Here is a 20,861-nt window from a genome sequence, read left to right as displayed (position 1 = left end):
CTTTTCCCAGTGGGTTTTTCGGCTACCCATTGGAAAACCCAAATGGTTCAAATTTTTTTTTTTTTTTTTTTTTTAATCTTTGTAAAATAAATCATCTCCCACGATGACTATTCAATACAAGGCGGGTTCTCCTAGGAAAATCCATGGAAGGAGATAACATATTAATTTCCTTATATTAATTTTTCTAATATCATATTCGGCTATATCACCATCTTCCTTCCGGATCTTGGTGAAATTGTTGGCACTTGGCACACCATCCCTTTCATAACATTAGGTAATAGTGACCACTTCACGGTTTATTAAACTAATGTAAATAAAAAATTAAGCCTTATGTACGTTTCCTTTAAACAAGGAAACACGTCTCAAAGATTTAATTTATTTATTTATTAATATAGAAGAGAATCTCATTCCCAAAACGAAAATAAAAGCTTAGAAAACTCTAAAGTTTGCAACTCATAAAACGAATAATGCAACGGCCCTATTGGGCATATCAAATAAACCCTTTAACATGCAGCAATTATTCATTACATGATTCTCATAAAATTGCAGCCCATTGACTCACCATGAATAGGCTCTGATACCATTGAAAGAAAATAAATGCGAAATCGATTCATGGGGATCAATGAGCATGTACGATAAACACTACAAAGACAAGTTTTAGGCATACCTGGATCTATGGCTGAAGAATAAGAACTCATCAATATCTTCTTATATGCTCCTCGTATAACACGATCAATGTTGGTCTGGTCTACCCTCTTTCCCTTTTGCTTTTGGCTGTTAGCATCACTTAATGGGTCAGTGATAACTATATATAGGGGTGAGGGTAGGGACCAACCCTTCAATAAAATTAGGGTTTCCTCCCCATTAAAAAACAATACCTTAGGTCCACACATAGTAATAAATATTTCATACCATTAAGGTGTGCTAATAGAATCGAATATCTCCATAGAGATCACTTACCAATAATATTGGACTCTTTCTGCTTACTCCATCTTTAGTCAACACCACTAAACCGGTTTTGAAAACAAATCTTTGACTATGCTAGCCCACCTAATAGGAAATCTTACAAAAGATGTCTAGATTTATGAAGCACTGATCAAGATTTGCAGATGCAGAGTGCAAAAGCACAGGGAAGGAAACACTAGACCCAGCTGGGGAAAATTTTCAAAATCAAAAGGTCTTTTCACCCATTTCTTTAAAAAACTATTTTGCACATAGAGATACCAAATTATTTCTCACAAAAATCATTTTTGTTAAGTACTTACCAAACCATTTTTATGTTTTGTTGAAAATTGGTTTTGATTAATAATTTTTGTTAAATAGATTAAAAAAAAAAAAAATTATACCAAAGAGGGCCCAAATGGGACTTCTCGCAGGGGTAAACTTGTCAAATAGTCAAAATACCTAAAAGGGTTATCTGCTCTGTTCGTTATTTCTGAGTATCTGAGTTCTTCAATTACAGAAAGAAAAGGAAAGTGATCAGGGATCGAGCTGAGACTGAAACTTGCCTTAAATTCCAATCAATCCCTGTTCTTGAAGGGTTTTTGATTTTTGTCTCTTGCCCAGTTTAGCCTATTCTATCCGAAAAAAGATTCTCTTCTCAGAGACAACATGAGGGGTGGATCGCATGGTAACTACAGAAACCCTTGCCTGACAGCGCATCAACCTTGGGCTTCGCTGCTAGTTTACGGCATCAAGCGCATCGAAGGAAGAACATGGCCTGCTCCAATCAGAGGTACTGGCTGCGTAACCTTTTAAAAGCTTAGAATTGATGATTTCTCTTCGAATTTCGAGTTGTTGTTACCCTCCTAAGTATAGTTCTTGTTCCGTGGTAAGTTCGGATCTCAGTGACTTGGGAATTCTTAACCAGGATAACTCTGTGAAGTTGGGTTGCTTTGTGTTCGAACTAGATATTCGTTATTTATTGGAACGCAGAACATGTTGAAGTTCTGTTCCTGTTTGTTGATCTTGTTCTAGCCTTTCTGTTTAGATCACAGGGAATGTTTTCTGGGTCTGGTTTAGTTGTTTATAGCCCCTTAAATGTATATCCTTCTTTTTCTTTTCTGAGTTTGTGGGTTTTTCTTATTGCGCTGATATCTGTATATGAGTCGGTTTGAATTGGACATTGATTGGATTATGAATGACTAGGCCCGTGGGAAAGTTTTTTCCTTTGAGTTATAGGTTTTTCTTATCTTTGAGCTCCTTCATCATTTCTCTTTTAAGGGAAGCTGGGATTCATTGGAGGTAATTGTGGGCACCAACCAACAATTTTGAGATAGCGTGTTTGTCTTTGCAATTTATAACTACTACCACTAGAATCTTTATCATCAAGCACTCAAAGCTGACAATGACAAAAGGTATAACAAATTTTCATTTACATTTCAACTGATAGTAAATCTGCTCCTGGATTAGTTTCCATATAACCATTCAGGGAGTAAAATTTGTGACAGTGGAACAGAATACATACAAGTAACATCTGGCTCCCTAAAGCTGTCTCATAGTTCACATGAACGCCATCTCTGAGTCTAATATAAAACTCTCATTGGTGCACTTGCCAATACGAGGAAAAACCCTTCCTTACCCACTAATCCACTTACTACATTATCCAAAGATGGAAGGAAAATTGGAAAGTTAAAGAGGGTAAGCAGGGGAGTAGGTAATTTATTTATTTATTTATTTATTTTTTTTTTTGTGGGGTGGGGGGTGTGGGGGGCATTTTCCCCCTCCGTGGGGAACTCCCATCTAGTCATACATATTTCAAATCCTTGAAGATAGATAGCTAAAACTACTTTAAACTTGCAGAGAAGAAGAAATATTACATATGTAGAGGGAGAGAGGCAATAATTTATCAGGATAATATACTAATTCGGGTGAAGGAGACAGAAGCCTTGTCTAATAGAAAACAAAAGTTATGTTTCCACCTGATAATTAAAGAAACATAGACAAATTAGCTTTGATAAGATTTATACACTAGAAACCTTTATTCATTGGATTTTCTGAAAAATGAGTTGAGGCGACCTTATGATAATATAGAAAATATTTTAGAAGTAAAGAAAATAATAAAATCATTATGAAACTTAATGAAGGAAGCAGGTTTCTGGAAAAATTATTCAAACAGCTTGGAGGTTACTGTGAAAATTCTCTTAGATAATCACCTGGTTAGTGTTATTAATTGACACAGTTTCTCATTTGGAGGGATTTACAGTAGAAAATGATACAACGAGAAAGAAAACCACAACCGCTAACAGTTGCGTTGTTGTATATCTACAACTCTATTACCTTAGAACTCCTTATCCACAGAGTGAGTGCCAACTGCTCTGCCACAAGGTAGTTATAACTGATGTGCTGCAAAACTTTCCAGGGCATGGTGTGTTGCAAGCCGTCCTTCTTGGTTGTTTCAGTACTGTTTCTTTTTTCCATTTACTGTATTTACATGAGGTTATATGGTTTCTTTTGCGATTCATACTTTTCTAAATGTGTTCTTTTCTTGAGATGATACTGAATATTAAAAATTTCGTCTTTTGAAGGCCGACTTTGGATTCACGCTGCTGGTAAGGTTCCAGATCCAGCTGCCATTAAGGCAATTGAGGACTTCTACAGAGAAATCTATGCAGTGAATGGTATTACAGACATCAAGTTTCCAGAGCATTATCCGGCTTCAAGGCTTTTAGGTACTTAAAATGGCCCTTTTTTTTTTTTAATTGAACCAACTAAAACAATATGTTTCTGTCTCTTTTTTATGTGTCCTTTTCGACTTTATAATGCTGATGTTCTTGGGGGTAGAATGCATATATTAATTCGTGCAGATATTTTCTCCTAATAAAAATTACCTTGGTTGTTCATGGTTGTGGAAGGGGAAGATGTAAATTATTCAAACTCTTCGTACGTAAAAATTTGTTTCGCTTATTGTTTGTTTGTTGAACCGTGTGAAAAATTGCATGGAATTACTGTGTTGGTGTTCTAAATTTTGTAAAAAAGGATCCAACTGTAGAGTAACTTTAAGGGGGTGAGGGAGTCTATGGAGTATAAGTTCATATTTAAATATCCAGATTTCTAAGGGATCTTCTAACCCTACATCCTTGAGACAGGTTGTGTTGAAGTAGTTGGGTGTGTCAAACGTGAAGAGCTGGTTTGCTGGGAGCAGCTTCCTGAAGGGGTGTGTGCCATTCTTTATTTGATCTATTTACATTTCAATATATCAATATGATAATGCCTTTTTTTTATTTTTTATTTTAATGGCATTTAACGTTCTAGTTTTATTTAATATTTAACGTTGTCCACAGGTGAGGTTAGAAGGGAAAACAGATTTCTGTTGGCTGTGTGAACATCCAGAGGTATATTTGCAAACTGAAGTTTTACAACTGATATGAGTTGATATTTTTATGCTGAAAAAATCCTTTCTTCTTTCTGCATATGCATTTTTGATTGAGTAATTCATTTCTCAATTTACGCAGAAGTTGGTAGTTCCATTTGAGATGCGAGGTTTTCAAGGAGTTTATAACCTGGAAAAGAAGGTATCTAGGCTGTTGGTTGACATGCTAGTCTGTTTTTTAATTTTTTTAATCCTTCTACTGTAGCGTTAAATTCAGGAGAACTTTTGTTTCCATTGTTGTGATGCTTAGTTTCTGTGTGCTTTTGGTTTTGTCAATAGATATATGAGGCAGCAGTTAGAGGCCTTCGTTCAGTCGATGGTCCACAGCCTGTAAAGTTCCCACTTCCAGATCCGCGGGATCCTTTTTCATTGAAGCCAGGATCACTTACTGCATCCTTTGTTGGTTCAAAAGCAACTGTGGATAAAACACCAAATCTCACTGCAGCCACACAGTTTTCAAAGGAGAAGAAGAAGTACGAAGCTTCTATGGTCCAGAAAGATGCATCGGAATGCACAACAAGTCAGTCAGAGGATAAAATTATCAAAGAGGGTAGAAGTGTATCTGGAGATGAAATATCTAATGAGGAATCATCTGCAAACACTTACAGACAACGCATTAGAAACATGGATCGTAGAGGAAATAGCAGCAACTAAAGTCATGCTACTATTAGAGATTCGAACCAACATTCCATAGCTGCTTCTAAGGTCAATTCTTTGAATCTTAGACTTGAATCCATGCATATTAATGCCCTAGCATTCTTTGTGTGCATAAACTAGATCCATATATTTATACCTATAAAAGCCGAAAATTTCATAGATTTGAATCCTTGGATAAAATATAATTTGATTGCATCTGTTAAACTGCACAAGAAATATATAAATACTACCAGTAGTATAAATAGCCTTTTTTTTTTGGGCCCCTATAGCAGCATCTAGGAGCATCTGGCAAGGTGGTGTCTGAAAATTAGTCAAATTCAAATTCTGATGGTCATATAAGCAATGCAAAATTTTTTTTTTTTGGTAGAAAGCGAAGCAGTTTTCAGTTGCGTACAAGTGTTTGGGGTTTTGAGCCCTTGATTGTGAGATACTTTGGATCATAACCTGCTAAAACATCTAGTACGATGATTTATTACTTCATAGACTTTTCCCAGTTTGCATACAAAATTCTTTAGGCACAAGAATTCAAACACTGAATGTATTACTGACAATTGTGTCGGATGTGAGAGTATCAAGTTCCTTATTACAGTATTTCAGATTGATATTGCATGTTGCTTAGAGCTCAAAGATAATGGCGGTAGGCTACTTTAGGTCAGATATTAGATCATCTATAAAATTTCATGTTTATTATTATATTTATCAAATGAGAATGTATTATTATTACACTTTTTTTTCTTTTGGTAGAGATATATTATTATACTAACCAACTGAGATTGAACTTACTTCCTGACGGAATCTTTGAATACACAGATTTTCTCCACAGCAATTAGGGGCCTTAAGCCAGCATAAGTATGATAACAATCATTGGGTTCGTATATCGATTGTTGGGGTGAATGGCTTCAAGTACATTGTTTGAATGAGGCTTTGTTCCTTAGCATTTGCACATGGAGATCAGGTGAAATGAATCAAGGATTCACATTCAAGCTGTTGAAGATGCTACTTGAGGAATCAGAAATGAAGCTGTACAATAGTTTCTTTTATGTTCAAACTTGTGATCATAAATTATGAACAGAATTTATTAGGAGAGTATGTATGGGACTTTTTTTATTTGATTTCTTTCCTTTAATGCATTTCAGTTTGTTTCATTGAAAAAGTACACCAAATGGTATAACTGAAATTTCTTTGCAGGGATATAAAAATCCTTTATGAGAATGTCGTTTTCAGGTGGTATAATTATGTTCAACGGAAGCCTTGGATGTCTCATTAAGGAGGAGTGATTAGATCCATATAAAATGAGCTAAAAGAGTTATGGATAGGCTTGAAACGACCTTAGATGAGGTTGTAAGGAAAGACATGTAGATGTTAGGTTTGGATTCTAGTATGACCATTGAAAAAGTTGTTTGGAAGGTAAAGATTCATATAGCCGATCACTTGTAGGTGTAATGTTTCTATGGTGTTGTTTTGTCATTTTTTTTTTTTACCCTCATGGATTCATGTAGCTACATGTAATTGGTTGAGAAAAGATCGTCTCCAATACCAACGAGCGTCCAACGATCCATCCAAGGGTTGGGATTATTGGAGCGTATATATCCAAATGTTGGGATATGTAATCAAGTCATCCCAATCTTTCAATCCGGATCGTTGGATGCTCATTGGGCATCAGTCGTTGGAAACAATCCGGGTCCGCAGCTGGTCCCATTTAGTTTGAAAAAGGTAGAATTATTGGATATAAAAACCCTTTAGCCATTTAGTTTTAAAAAAAGGCCGAGTTGTTAGATATAAAAACCTTTTATAACAAGTTTCATTTTGAATAAAAAAAAAAAGTTTCATTTGTCAGTTTTGTAATTGATTGGATTTAACACTTGGCACAAAAAGTAGGGAAAAAAATCGTCTGCAATTCTGATCTCGTACAATTTCGTGCAATACCACCTTCAGACGGTGACACGTGTATTGATACCAATACAATGACCCAGATCCGATTTAAATGTCTTTTCACTGATTTAATGTTTTATTAATTATACCAGATCTGGGCCATTGTATTGGTATCAATACACGTGTCACCGGCTGAACCTCGTGCACTCCACTTGGGGTTTGGGATCTCTCTTCTTCCTTGGTGTAGTGAGCTGAATTGACATCCAAAAGGCACTCTGTGGCAGTTGGATTGCTTGTCCCTCACCTCTTCTCCAGCACACGCTTCTTCTGTACACACTACTGTTAGGCGTTCCTACTTTCTGCCTAACGTGGATCCTAGTGAGTAGTGTCCTACAATGGACCTAATGGACCCAGTTTCTCTTGACCCATTGTGAAGAGTGAACCTCTTTGTTCGTGGAATCTAATCTTCTGATAGGACCATAGAAGAGTATAAAAAGGTTAGGAGTTAATGATAACATTCAATGTTACTAGAGGCCAATCAGAATTCAGAACTAGCCCTGTAAATTTCAAAAAAGTTTGGATTTGCTCAATTTGACAAAGAAGTCACCCCAATGATGAGCCAGTGCAAACCAAAAAAATGAAGACCAACCAAGGAATGACAATAAATTGAGTGATAAACTAGGCAATGATAAAGATCTAGGTTAATCTTTCTTTAGACCCTCTTTTTAAAGCCAGAATCTCCATTGAAGCATGCGTAACAAAGTGGCAGTATCTAATACACCTAGGCATGTTACCCAAATCAATGCAGAGAATGCTCAACTAATTGTGGCTCAACCATGAAAAGAAGAGCCAAACCCTTATTACCATCATATAGTCTCGGAAACACAAGAATGCAATGGGTGAATTTTTTAAAACAAATCTGAACTATCAAGTTATAGATTTCATTAATATTTTTTTTTGTTTTTAATTCCTAATGTTATCTGTTACAGGGAAGCCTTAAGAATTTTATTGAAATAAGCATAAAAGAGAAAATACATGGGAGACATAACCAGCCTTACCCTAATCCTGCAGAGACATCTCTCACTCTCAACATACCTAAACAATCCCAAATAAAATTAAAAATCACAACTAAAAGCTGGCAAGCTAGCTTTGTTTTCCCGAATCATACGATTAAGACCATTTGAAAGCATCTCATCCAAATGAAACATGGTATTATCTAAGGCTTCACGAGCTAAATTATCCAAAGAATCAACTACACGACTACTCTCTTTGTAAAAAAATGAGATATGCACTTTGAGAGAATCACAAAGAGAAATCACCTCTAGAAACCAATACCGACAACTCCACAATTGACAGATCTATGTGAGATAGAATACACAATTAACAAGTTATAAATTGCATAGAAGAGAAGGACTCATAGTAATCAATGCCCTCTTCCTGTGAAACCCTTTGCAAGTAAGATTCAAAATGGTCAGTCCACTAAGAGTTGAAATTGAGCTCAGCCACTGAACAACTACACTTTTGCAACCCCAATAGTCCAACTTCTTACACAAGGATAGCTTTCCAACAGTTTCACTGGTTATGAGATTACAAGAAACTAGTCTAACTTCAACAAGGAAACATGGGGTCTCACTGAAATTATGTAAAAGCCAAGTCTGACAAGAAGGGCCTGATAGTCTTGGGTAGGAAGATCTCAATGGATTCAAAACCTTTTGCATCAAGCTCTGTCCCTTGAATCTTTAATCATAGGGTCTGTATTTAAAGCGAGAAAAGCTACATCGAGGTAGTCCCCAACACCTGTTTACTTTCCGTTTAACAATAGTAATAAGAGATTTTGCCTGAAATCACAAGAAATCGTCTCTGCTTGATATGTTTGAAATTTAAAATAGATAAATACAAATAGTACTCCCCCATAGTAGTGTTAAAGAACGAATATTATGCTTCCCTGGCTTCTTCTTATTCCACTTGTTACATTCTCCAAATCACATATGCTCAATTCTCCTCTGAGGTTCAAGCACTTTAATTGTTTAATACTCCGTCCCCAATCTTTGCTTCCTATAAAATTTGTAATATTTGTACATTAGTCAATCTCCCCATCTCATCTGGCATCTTCGTGAATTTACACTCAAATAATTCAAAATGCCTCATGCTAACCATCTTCCTCATTTCTTTGGGAAGCTCTCGAAGAATATGGCATTTGTTGAGTTTCAACGTCTGTAAATTGAAGAGCCTAGTTATTGACTTGGGCAATACTTCAATTGGATAACCTGAGATGTCAAGGTACCTTAAATGTCTCAATTTTCTTATTGAAGGTGGCACCTCCATCTTGCAGTGTCTTACATCCAACACACGCAAGCTCTGGAAGTTCACAAACATGATAATTGAGATAAAGCTTGATGGTGGAAATATTAATGTCCGTAATTTTTTTGCTTTCTGGAATTTCAATTAATCTTTTTTCATGATCTGAAACAAGTAAAAAACCACAAACTTCATCAGAAATGTTGTGCAGCAGCAACAACATCATTACCAAAAATGTCTCAATTGCCTAGAAGAGCCATCAAGACCTGGGGCTTTGTAAGCATTGATTTTTATTTTTTTCTTGGCTGAAATTGTAAGCATTGATCTATAGCTAGAAAGTGGCTGCTTTAATATAATCTATGTAGCCAAGAAGGGCATACATAAGCTAGAGTTTTAGGCTCCCATGATCAGTTTTACTCAAAAATCACAAAGGTAGTCCATGATATTACCTGGATGAGATGATGTGTATAGGGTATCAAAATAAGATAATATATGCTTTGATAGGTCTGAAAGAAAGAACGCCACTCGTTGGCACAAGAACACACCTAGACATAGCGGTGTGTAATGACTAAGCTATCTCACGCTTAAGATGCTCGCATGTGCCCTCCAATTGGCTTCTTGTGTTAGCTTGTACGTGTGCCAACTTGATTTAAGCTTATGTGGATTGTGAGGTACTCTCAAGTATGGAAAACGTGAATTACATATGGATTCTGAATTACAAGTTTCAAGAAACCATGGAGTAGAAAGAAGCCAGACAATCCTTCACATAACCAACTGGGCTTTCCTAGCAAGAGAGTCAGCTAAATTGTTTTCCTTGGAGTTCGTCATGCTAAAATTTTTCCCAACCTACTGCTAAACCGTATTGCACCATGCATGCATGAGTTGTTGAACAAGTGAGACCCTAGGTATAATTTGGATGACAATCCACATATAAAAATGGCAACTGACTCTACTTTGCTCATTCACCATCGATATCTCAACCAGCAGAAGGAGAAGAGAAGAGAAGAAGATGAAGATGTCTTCTCTTCCACTTCCACACTTGCCTTTCCTGCTCCTTGGACTTCTGGCTGCCGCCATTACCCTCTCCGACGCTAGTCGTCCGTTGTCATCGTCGGAGAAGCCGTCCTTCATCAGTACTGAAGAGCCATCTCTGTTCGTGAAGCAACCTCTAATAAACGAGGCACCAATCCCCAGGGTAACACCCCAACATATAAGGAACATGCCTCCAGTAACGCTGCCGCATCATGGCCACAAACCTGGTCACCCACCACAGCAAGATTTGTTGTCCTCAGACACAGCAATGATCTCCACTGCCCACGTATTAACTTCTCCATATTACCACAAGCCTACACTGCCTTTGTTTAAACCACTACCCAAGGAGATGAAGCCACTACCTGAGTTGAAGCCATTACCAACAGCACATTACAAGAAGCCATGGACTTTTCTTCACAGGCCACTCTACAAGTTCAAACCTCCATCTGCTACTATCCACCATCTCTGAGTAGATTGCATCACAGTGTCTTGTCTAAGACAAATAGGTCTCAATAAGTGGTTGAAACTGAAGGTTCTCAGTGTTTTCAGTGTAGCCAAATATGTTTGAGAATACCACAGATCTACCGTTCAGTTATGTTGTTGTTGTTGTCAAGGGGCATTTTATGGACTGCGTTTTGTGATATTGTTCCAAATAGAATATATATAGTTTTTTGATGCACAGAGGAGGGACTAATTAATTAGTGTCTTTAGACTGAAAATTGGTCTTTTCTTTCACTAATTTAGTGGTAGGTTGTATGGAGCTGGACCCTAAAATCCATACTCACATGTCAAGCTCCAGCTCAAATTAAGTTGTCCAAATAAGCACAACGAAGTTTAAGAAACTATTGGGTGCAGAAGGGTGCAAATTAGTACATACACGACATACATTATATGTAAGGGAGAACTTTGTCTGTCTAACGTTTGCAATCTCACATAACAACTGAAACAAGAGGTGTGAAAACACGCCCCTAACCCTTGAAAACAGGGACTGTATGTAGATGTATGGAACCATAAATAGACAGAGTTCCTCCTCTTATATATAAATACTCCTCCTCCCTATATATAAATACGAAAGAATATATGAATATATGAAAAGATACATAATTGATCAATTTGAGCATGAAATTTGGACATTTGGCCATCATTACCGTTCTTTAGATAAACGAAGGTCAAAATTGCCATATAACTGAACAAGAAGGGGTATTTAAGTTTTCTCATAAACTTTTGCTTTCTTATAGAAATACAACTGAGTTCTATGTAAATTTTATTACATTAGTCAGCAAAGGGTTCGGTTCAAGAGAACGGAATCGGAGATGGGTTTGGTTCCTAATTAATGATTCCAATACCGATTAGATTTGAATCCAATAAATTGGTCTAGAATCAGATGGAATCTGTTGAAACCCTAGAAATTGAAATCGGGCAGAAAAAACAATTTCAGAATTTTTTTGTTCACAGAACTTAGGGATCTTGCTACGAATAAGTTTTATTTTGTTATTTACTCTTTGGTGTAAGGTACAAGGGTCAAATGCAAGAGTACAAGAACTACTGAGAAAGGCCAAACAAATACCCACACTAGAAGGCCAGTAAGGGGCCCAATAGGCCTACTTATACATTTTTTTTTTCCCGCTAAAGGATCATTTGTATTAAAAAGAGAAAAAAAAAATTAATTATAAGAAATATTAATAAAAACTAGAGAGCATCTCCACCTACGACAATAAAATCAGAAGAGGGAGCTCACTAGCAAGAAAAAAGAAACAGACAACACATAGAAACAAATCTGAACCTAGGTCTTTGATTAGGCTGCACCTTCTTAACATCTTAGATGTCACAAGAATACCTTCATTGGATCTTTAAGGTTCTAGCTACCTCTACAAGCCTTTAGAGTTTGGCCACCTGTTTGAGCACTCTTAGAATGAGTCTACGCATCTCCCTCTTTATTCTCTGTAGCAACCGCCAAAGCATCTATCGCTACCACATCTTGTAGAGCCCGAACTGAAGAGGAAGCCACAACCGTTGGCTCCTTTGACATCCTTTCAGACTGAGATGAAGCTGGAATAGCCACTTAACCACCCTTGATGTTGATCCTCTTACCTCCATGATTTCTGCAACGATTGCACACCACAGACCAAGCACCTACATCAGCAACATGGCCTTGAGCTTCACACTTCTCTTCGCCTACTCTTCATATATATATCTATATATATATATATATATATCAGTCAAGGAAGCAAGCCTCTTTCGAATTGAAGAAGGAAATTCATCCAACTCCTCTCCCGACCCCCATTTCCTTCTTCTTTACTCGAACCTTCTTTTGAACTCTCTTCATACTCGCTTGCCACTTCTTGCAAGTCATGCTCCAACTCCGACCCCTTCTTCTCTGACCCAATCTCCTCACACGACTTAGTGGCCACATCCTACCACTAAACTATAGCCACAAGATGCCCACTTATACAAACTACAATTACTATTATTCAAAAACCTGCCCTTAGATTTACGTTGGTCTTCACAAGCCAGTAACTAGCCGACTGCCACACCTTAGCATAGGCCCCTACCAAAGTTAGTTTCATTGATTTTTTTTACTATTGTTTATTTATTTATTTATTTTTTTCTGAGGTAAAGATTTTCTACTATATAGAAGAATGAAACAATGACAAAAAATGAAGATCAAGTATGAAACTTGGTGATTCAAAAGAGGATTGCAAGAATTGATTGGAATTGAGATCGGGTGGTTTCGATTCTAGTTTGAATTGAATGATTCATCCGATCTATTTTTGATTCCTCAAACCATGGTTGGGTTTCCCTCATCACTCAGAACATAATTCTTTTCTTTGCATTTCTCAAGAGTAAGAGTTTTCGATCATTTAACCACAGATTTCATCACTCAAATGAACTCTAAAGTTTTTTTTTTTTTTTTTTTGAAAAGATTTTTGAAAGATTTTTTTTTAACAAATTTTAGAAATGTTGAACTTGCTAGCTATTAAATCACTAATGAGATAGCGGATCCTCTATTACATAGACCCACCTAATTTTTTTTTTTTGCTGATTTGGCAATCTTGATTGTAATTTGATTCAATGATCTCAGTGAATAAATGAAGAAATTCCTTTTGAGAAAATTAGGACGATCCAATTTAATTGATATTTGTCCTAAACGTTCCAAGCCCAGAAATTCAACACCTTAGATACTGGTAAGATTTGCACATACTATAAAACGTAGTAGCATCAAAACCCAAGAATTAGGATATTATCAGATTAACTAGCCCACCACCGCGTCCATAAAGTAGCACCTAGTATGGGAATTTATATCTCAAATGGAACTATGTGCTTAAATTGTACTATAAGTCCTTTCCTGGTGGCATGGGATGTTATGGTATAGTACAGTATTAGAATTAAGCTCATCTTTATCAAATTAGGGTTGAGTTAATCTTGGAAGTTATCCCTTTTTACATGTAAAACCAGCCTAAACATGGTTCCACCCTTCATCAGAAGCTAATCTCCAAAAAGAGACAATCGTGATAAGGTTGATGACCTAACCCACAAGGGTCCAATCAACAAGTACCGCCATAAGAGGAGCTTGCAAGGTTTCTAGCTAATGGGCCAAAAAAATTTTCGACCCATTTACCAGTTAATGGGCCACAAGAGAACAAATCTTTCCACAAATATTTGTAACTTTCTACACAAGCCTTACGTCTCAAACCAAAGAATGCATGGCATGGGAGGGGACCGTGGCAGATAAATAGAGGGTTCACTTCCATTATAAAAGGGCAACCCCAATCTTCCAGTTCTGCACCAGATAGAGATCAAGTAGTAAATTCGAACCAAGGATGTCCCTTCTCTCCCTCACTCATCTAGTGTTTCTCCTCTTGGGAGTGTTAGCTCTCACTACTTCCTCCTTGGCCGATTATCAGAAGGAGCCTTCTTCCTCTTATGAAAAACCACCTCCACCTGAGTACAAGCCTTCTCCAGTGAAGAAGCCACCACCAATAGAGTTCAATCCACCATGCCCTCCTGTTTATGAGAAGCCTCCTCCAATAAATAAACCACCACCATCAAAACATAAACCACCAAAGGAAGAGAGACCACCATCCAAATAGAAGCCACCAGTGGAACACAAACCACCTACTCCCGTCTACAAGCCTCCTCCGATGGAGAAACCACCCACTCCTGTCTCCAAGCCTCCTCCGGTGGAGAAGCCACCAGTATACAAGCCTCATCCAATAGAGAAACCACCAGTAGAAAACAAACCACCCACTCCTGTCTACAAGCCTCCTCCGGCAGAGAAGCCAGCACCAGAGCAGAAGCCACCAACACCTGTGTACAATCCCCCAAAAGTGGAGAAACCACCACCTAAAGACAAGCCAGGTGCTCCCTATGGTGATTACCCTGGTTGCCCTCCCTCACCCTACCCAGCTTAATTGATTAATGCTCAGTTAATTGGAACTATATAAATAAGAGGTGCTGCATTTGCTTTGTTTAATTTTTCGCCAGTGGTAGCATTGCTTCAACATGTAATATTCTCCTACTAGAGGGAGGTGCTTTTGTTATTACTTAGTGTAGCAACTAAGCCACATGTCTTATTATTGCAGATTTCCTAATGTTCTTATTTTCCAACATTATATCCATTCCCCTCTCCTCTTCTCCTCTTCGTTAATTTTGATACTATACTTCTTTTTTTTTTCGTTATTTACATTCTATAAACCTGCCCAAGGGAACTTTTACTTACACACACAAGAGGGGAGGAGAGGGGGATGATAAGAAAGGGGGGAGGGGAATGCATGTGACAGGAGTTGATCCCTAGACCACAAACCTAGCACCTGCTCTACCAGCAGAGGTTGCAACCAGTGCGTTATGCACTGAATTTCAACACTATACGATGTGTGGTTGTGATGGAGAGAGGAGGGGATTGTCTAGGTTGATTGAAATAAAAAACGTATGAAAGAGATGGCATTGGCTAGTGACCATTGTTCTAAGATTGTGGATTGGTCCTATTGATTGTATTGTATTAATATTGATTGAGATTAATATCAATACCTGATCGATTCAAATCGATTATGATCCACAATAATCAAATTTGATCTGAATTGATGTCGGATCGGTATTTTTTGATACCGATACCTATAACTAAATTTTGCTATAGACTATAAAGCGGAAGTTTTTTCTTTTGGTAAAACTATAGAGAGGAACTAGATGCCTATACGAGATGGGACATATGGGGTGTCACTAGTGTTTATGCTCAATGTGGTAGGTCTGAATTATTATTATTATTTATTTTTGTAATAATTGTTTTGAGTTCCGTTTTAATTTACAAGAACCGCAGTTAATAGTTTTTAAGGGAAATTTACATATATCTTACCTGAGGTTTGACCTAAATATATCCACTCCTTGAGTTTCATTTATTATGTTATGGTCTATAAAATATAACATTGTAAGTGAGGTATTAGTTTTTGAAATAGAAATGATTATTTTATCTTTTCTTATATTTTGAATTAAAACATTTAAAATCTAATAACCATTTTACCCTTATCTCAACTTTAACCTTAAAATTCTCAAATCCCCAATCTTCCATCTACAATTTCTTGTTTGGCGAAGGTGGAGAAGAGAGAATTTTCCAACGATGGTGGTACATGGCTCGACGATGGCTGTGATGGATTTGTGATTCTGAATTAGAATTAGAATTGGGTCTGGAATCGGATTTTGTTTTTTAACTTTCATGCAATTGTAATAGAAACTGACAAAGGGGCCAGATATGGGACTCACGAGCATGGTTTGAGGAATCAGATCAGATCGATTGGAAATAGTTGGAATGGATTGGTATTGACCTTGATCGATTTTGATTCTTTTCTGATACTGATTCGGTGGATCGATACAAATAAGAGGTCAAAAAATAATTAAAAATGGTGACTATAAATATAAAATGAAAGAATTTCTGTCCAATCCATGACGTTCCAAATATATATTAACCTTGATCAATCCCCTTCTTGATTGCGAGTTCTCAAACATTACCCAGAGGGGCAGACAAGGGGTAAGAATTGATTTTGTAAAAGATTAATTTCTTTACAATTTTCTAGGCAATTATGGTCAGCTCGAAATGACTTTCTATTGTAGAGGGGCGGACAAGGGGTAAGAATTGTTTGTGTTCTCGTGGTTTTCCAATAAAATCTATACTAATAGAGTAGTAATTATAATATTTTTTTGAAATAATCATTTGACTCTACATGAGAGAGAGAGAGAGAGAGAGAGAGAGAGAGAGAGAGAGATGCACATACAATAAAGCATAATGCCAATAAATTAATCGATATATTTACCAAAAATATAATAAATTAAGCATCAGTTTAGCCAAGAACTAGGATATAATCAGATTAACTGCCCACCACCGTGTTCATGAAGTACACTGTGGAAATTTATGACTCAGGTGGAAACATGTGCTTCAATTGTGTACGATTAGTCCTTTCATGGTGGCATGGGATCATGGGGTGGTATGGTACATTTAATAGAATTAAACTCGTTTTTATCAAATTGGGGTTAATAAGTAAATCCTTCTTCCTTGTACATGCAAAACCAATCTAAACATTTTTTTTTGTGCTAATGATAGGTATCTAACCTTTCGGCCTGACTAATCCCACGGGCCCATATTGACCCCACAACTGCATGGATTCATTAGAAAAAAAGGAAAAACTTGCTAAATGGATTCCACCCTTTCATTAGACGCAAATCTCCAAAAGGAGACAATCGTGATAAGCTAGATGACCTCACCCACATAGGTCCAAGTGTCCAATAATCAATTACTCCTTAAGTGGCTCTTGTGCATTGTCTACCCAATGGGTCAAAAAACAATTTAGACCCATCCCCATTAAATGGGCAACTTTTTACACCATCCCCTACGAAAGTGGATCAGTTACTTGTACGATCACCTGGTTATATGAATCAACATCCAACATCTGTCCTTTTTGTTTTCAAATATATTTTTTTTATCCTTCTTATAGCAGAATGAATGATAGGTATTAGATGCTGATTTGTACGACCAGATGATCTTACGAACAATGGATCCTATCTCACATCTGAGAGCAAAGAATGCATGGTGTGGGGTACAAAACGGGGTACAAAACTCATTGTGTGAATTCTTCCAAATGCTCCTACTGCTCAACTTGACAAGTATCTGGGAATTCCATATATCAGTGGTAAGCTGTCCAAAGCTCATTGTGTGGATCTTCTTAACAGAGTCGCAGATAAACTTCAACATTGGAAGACTCAGTTCCTCAGTCCTATCAGCAAGCTGGTTCTTATTCCGTCAACTCTCTTAGCTATGCCGTTATGCACGATGTCAAGATCCCGTCATCTGTTCACAAATCTCTGGACAATATTTGTAGGGATTTCTATTGGTCCAATGGTACTAGCAAGCATCTCCCCGCCATCTCATGGAACCATTTGCCAACCAAAAAGATTTGGGGGTGGGGCTGATTATAAAAAAACCGATCACTGTAAATTCAGCTTTGCTAGCAAATAAGTGTTGGAAACTTCTTCAACAACCAGCTTCTCTTTGGACAAAGCTCATGAAGCAAAAACATTTTCCCAACTCCTCTTTTCTTCAGGCCAAGTGTCCTTCTACGGTTTCGTGGGGATGGAAATCCATATGCTCGGCAAGGGATCTTCTCCGCAAAGGCATCTTTTTACAAGTTGGTGATGGTACTTCAATTAACCCGTGGACAGATTACTGGATTCCGAACGTCTTTCTAGCTGAAGCTCCCTTCCCATTACAGCATGACTCCCCTACCATGGTAGCGCCTTTCATAGATCAGACTACAAGAACTTGGCGCTCAGATCTGATTTTCCAATGGTGGCCTCCAGACATCGCTCGTTTTATCCTCTCCATCCTGATCCATATTTTCCCCACAGAGGATAGGTGTGTGTGGTACGCAAACTCAACTGGCTCTTTCTCAGTTGCTTCAGCATACAACATTTCCCTAAATAGCACTCTCCAAATCCCTTCATCTCACTGGCTCAAGATTTGGCGTCTCCCAATGACGCCTAAAGTTCAACATTTGATTTGGAAAATCCTGCATCAAAAGCTTCCTCTTCCTAATTTATTAAATTATAGAGGTCTCAATCTTCCCAATAGTCGTCCACTTTGCTGTAGCTCTCCCCAAAATCAAGACCATATTTTCCTTCAAATGCCCGAGCACGTTTCAGAATTGGGATGAATTGGAAGATCCATCTCTACTCCAGAACCCGCCCAACGTTGTTAATTTCATTTTCTCCCATTGTCTCATTCCACTGAAAGATAGAGTGTCCACATCCAAAACTGATGTCTACTGTTCCATCATTTTGTTTGTCTGGACTAGGTGTTAAGTGTGTCTCGAATTCTTGACCTGTTTTGAAGATTGACTAGCTCCGATATATTTTGGTGGCGACCCGAATGATATAATCTCTCTTTTGCATAGTGAAACATCTTCTTCTTCGCCCAGGACGTAGCACACCACACTGGTGTGTGAACCTTGTTAAATCTCTGTGTCGTGCGGATCTATTGTTTCTTTATTTTAGTATTTCTTGGTGTTTGATCTAACATTAGGTATTGAGCGTGGATTTTTTGAGAAGAATCATTCATTCCAAATGACGTCTTGCTTCAGGCTATTAGGTCAGTTAGAGAATTCTTCCCTTCTCTTCCCAGGCTCAATTGTCGGTCGCGTAGATTTGTCTCTTGGTCACCTCCCACCTCGGATTTGGTTAAAATTAATGTCGATGGGGCAAGTCTTGGTAATCTGAGTTATGCAGGTATTTGAGGCATCTTCAAAAACTCACAGGCTCTTGTGGTTGGGGGATTTTCTTATTGCATCAGTCATAATTATGCTATTACTGCCGAAGCTCTCGCGGCTAGACAAGCTCTTTTGCTTGTGCACACTTACCGTTTGCCTTTATCATTATTGAAAGTGATAATTAGCTTGTGGTGAACCTCCTCAATAGATGAACTACTGCTTGTCCTCGGCGCATTTCTTCAATTATTTCTGATTGTCTTCCCTAGTGGGTAACTTCAACGTTTGTTTTACTCACACCCTTCGCAAAGGAAACTCTGTCGTTGATTGTTTGGCTTCACGGGCTGCTATGGATCAGTCTTCTTTGCTTTGTTTTTCTTCTCCCCCTCCCCCTCTTAGCTGGCAATCCTTGTATGCTGATCATGCCGGAATGTTGTTCCGTCGATAATAATTTTTTTTCATAAAAAAAAAAATGGTGTGGGGTACATGGCTGGTTGATATTGGGTTCTGTTAGATCAAACACCAAGAAACACGAATAATAAAGAGACAATAGATCTGTACGACACAAAGATTTAACGAGGTTCACACACCAGGGTGGTGTGCTACGTCCTCGGGCGAAGAAGAAGATGATTCACTATACAGAAGAGAGATTACACCCTAGCAGCGGCGAAGAAAAACTCGCCCTGAAACCCTAGTTGCGTGAAAACCCTAGAATACAATGACTTTCTCAACAAGCAACAGTACATTATATATACTCCAAAATCGTGGGTCGACCCATCGGATCACGGTCGATCCGATCGAACCATACCGTGGGGGCTATGCCCCTGCACCCCCATACGAGATCAGTGATGGGCTCCGGGCTTGGGCCTATCGGCCCAACCCCTCTACTTCCATCACAGATCTCAAAAAAATTTCCATTCGGGTCACCACCAAAATATGTCGGATCGGGTCAATCTTCAAAATGGGTCAAGAATTCGAAACAAACTTAACATGTTCACTTCCATTATAAAAGGCCAAACCTAGTCTTCCAGTTCTACATCAGATAGATCAACAAATAAATCCGAACCTATGATATCCCTTCTCTCACTCATCTATTGTTTTTCCTCTTGGGAGTGGTAGTTCTCACTATTCCCTCCTTAGCCGATTATCAGAAGCAGGCTTCTTCTCTATATGGAAAACCACCTTCACCTGAGTACAAGCCTCCTCCAGTGAAGAAGCCGCCACCACCAGAGTACAAGCCGCCAAGCAGTACTCCTGTTTATGAGAAGCCTCCACCAATGATTAAATCACCACCACCAGAACAGAAACCACCAAAGGAAGAGAGGCTGGCCACCATCCAAACAGAAGCCTCCTTCCATGGAGAAGCCACTAGTGCCTGTTTATAAGAAGCCTCCTCCAATGAATAAACCACCACTACCGGCCACCAAAACAGAAACCACCAAAGGAAGAGAGGCCACCATCCAAAGCAAAGCCTCCATCGATGGAGAAGTCGCCAGTGCATGTTTATAACGAGCCTCCTCCGATGAATAAACCACCCTCACTAGAATAAAAGCGCCACCAAAGGAGGAGCGGCCACCATCCAAACAGAAGCTTCCTTCGACCGAGAAGCCACCAGTGGAATACAAACCACCCACTACTGTCTAACAGCCTCCTCCGGTGGAGAAACCAGCACCAGAACACAAACCACCAACTCCTGTGTACAAGCCTCCTCCGGTGGAGAAGCCAGCACCAGAGCAGAAGCTACCAACGCCTGTGTACAAACCCCCAAAAGAAGAGAAACCAATTCCTTCCTCTGTTTAGTAACCTGGTTACCCTACCCAGCCTAATTAAGAGATGCTTAGTTGGAACTATATAAATAACCGGTGCTGCAGTTGCTTTGTTCACAT

General features: G+C 38.3%; 2 protein-coding genes across 2 annotated transcripts; both read left to right on the top strand.

Annotated features, from left to right (window-relative positions):
- Positions 1-1,429: 1,429 nt before the first annotated feature.
- Positions 1,430-6,182, top strand: LOC122090979 (activating signal cointegrator 1-like). Its single transcript, XM_042660757.1, has 7 exons — positions 1,430-1,735; positions 3,528-3,671; positions 4,089-4,156; positions 4,284-4,334; positions 4,455-4,514; positions 4,652-5,077; positions 5,840-6,182. Exons 1-6 carry the CDS (start codon positions 1,612-1,614, stop codon positions 5,024-5,026), a joined length of 822 nt encoding a protein of 273 aa, XP_042516691.1. The 5' UTR covers positions 1,430-1,611; the 3' UTR covers positions 5,027-5,077; positions 5,840-6,182.
- An 8,191-nt stretch (positions 6,183-14,373) lies between these two features.
- On the top strand, positions 14,374-20,360 carry LOC122092265 (repetitive proline-rich cell wall protein 2-like). The gene is made up of 2 exons (XM_042662595.1): positions 14,374-14,590; positions 20,095-20,360. The coding sequence occupies exons 1-2, from the start codon at positions 14,374-14,376 to the stop codon at positions 20,358-20,360; spliced, it is 483 nt and encodes a 160-aa protein (XP_042518529.1).
- The last annotated feature ends 501 nt before the right edge of the window (positions 20,361-20,861 follow it).

This window comes from Macadamia integrifolia, chromosome 10 (assembly GCF_013358625.1).
Source record: "Macadamia integrifolia cultivar HAES 741 chromosome 10, SCU_Mint_v3, whole genome shotgun sequence".
NCBI classification, from domain to species: domain Eukaryota; kingdom Viridiplantae; phylum Streptophyta; class Magnoliopsida; order Proteales; family Proteaceae; genus Macadamia; species Macadamia integrifolia.
This window is presented reverse-complemented; position numbering and strand designations above follow the sequence as displayed.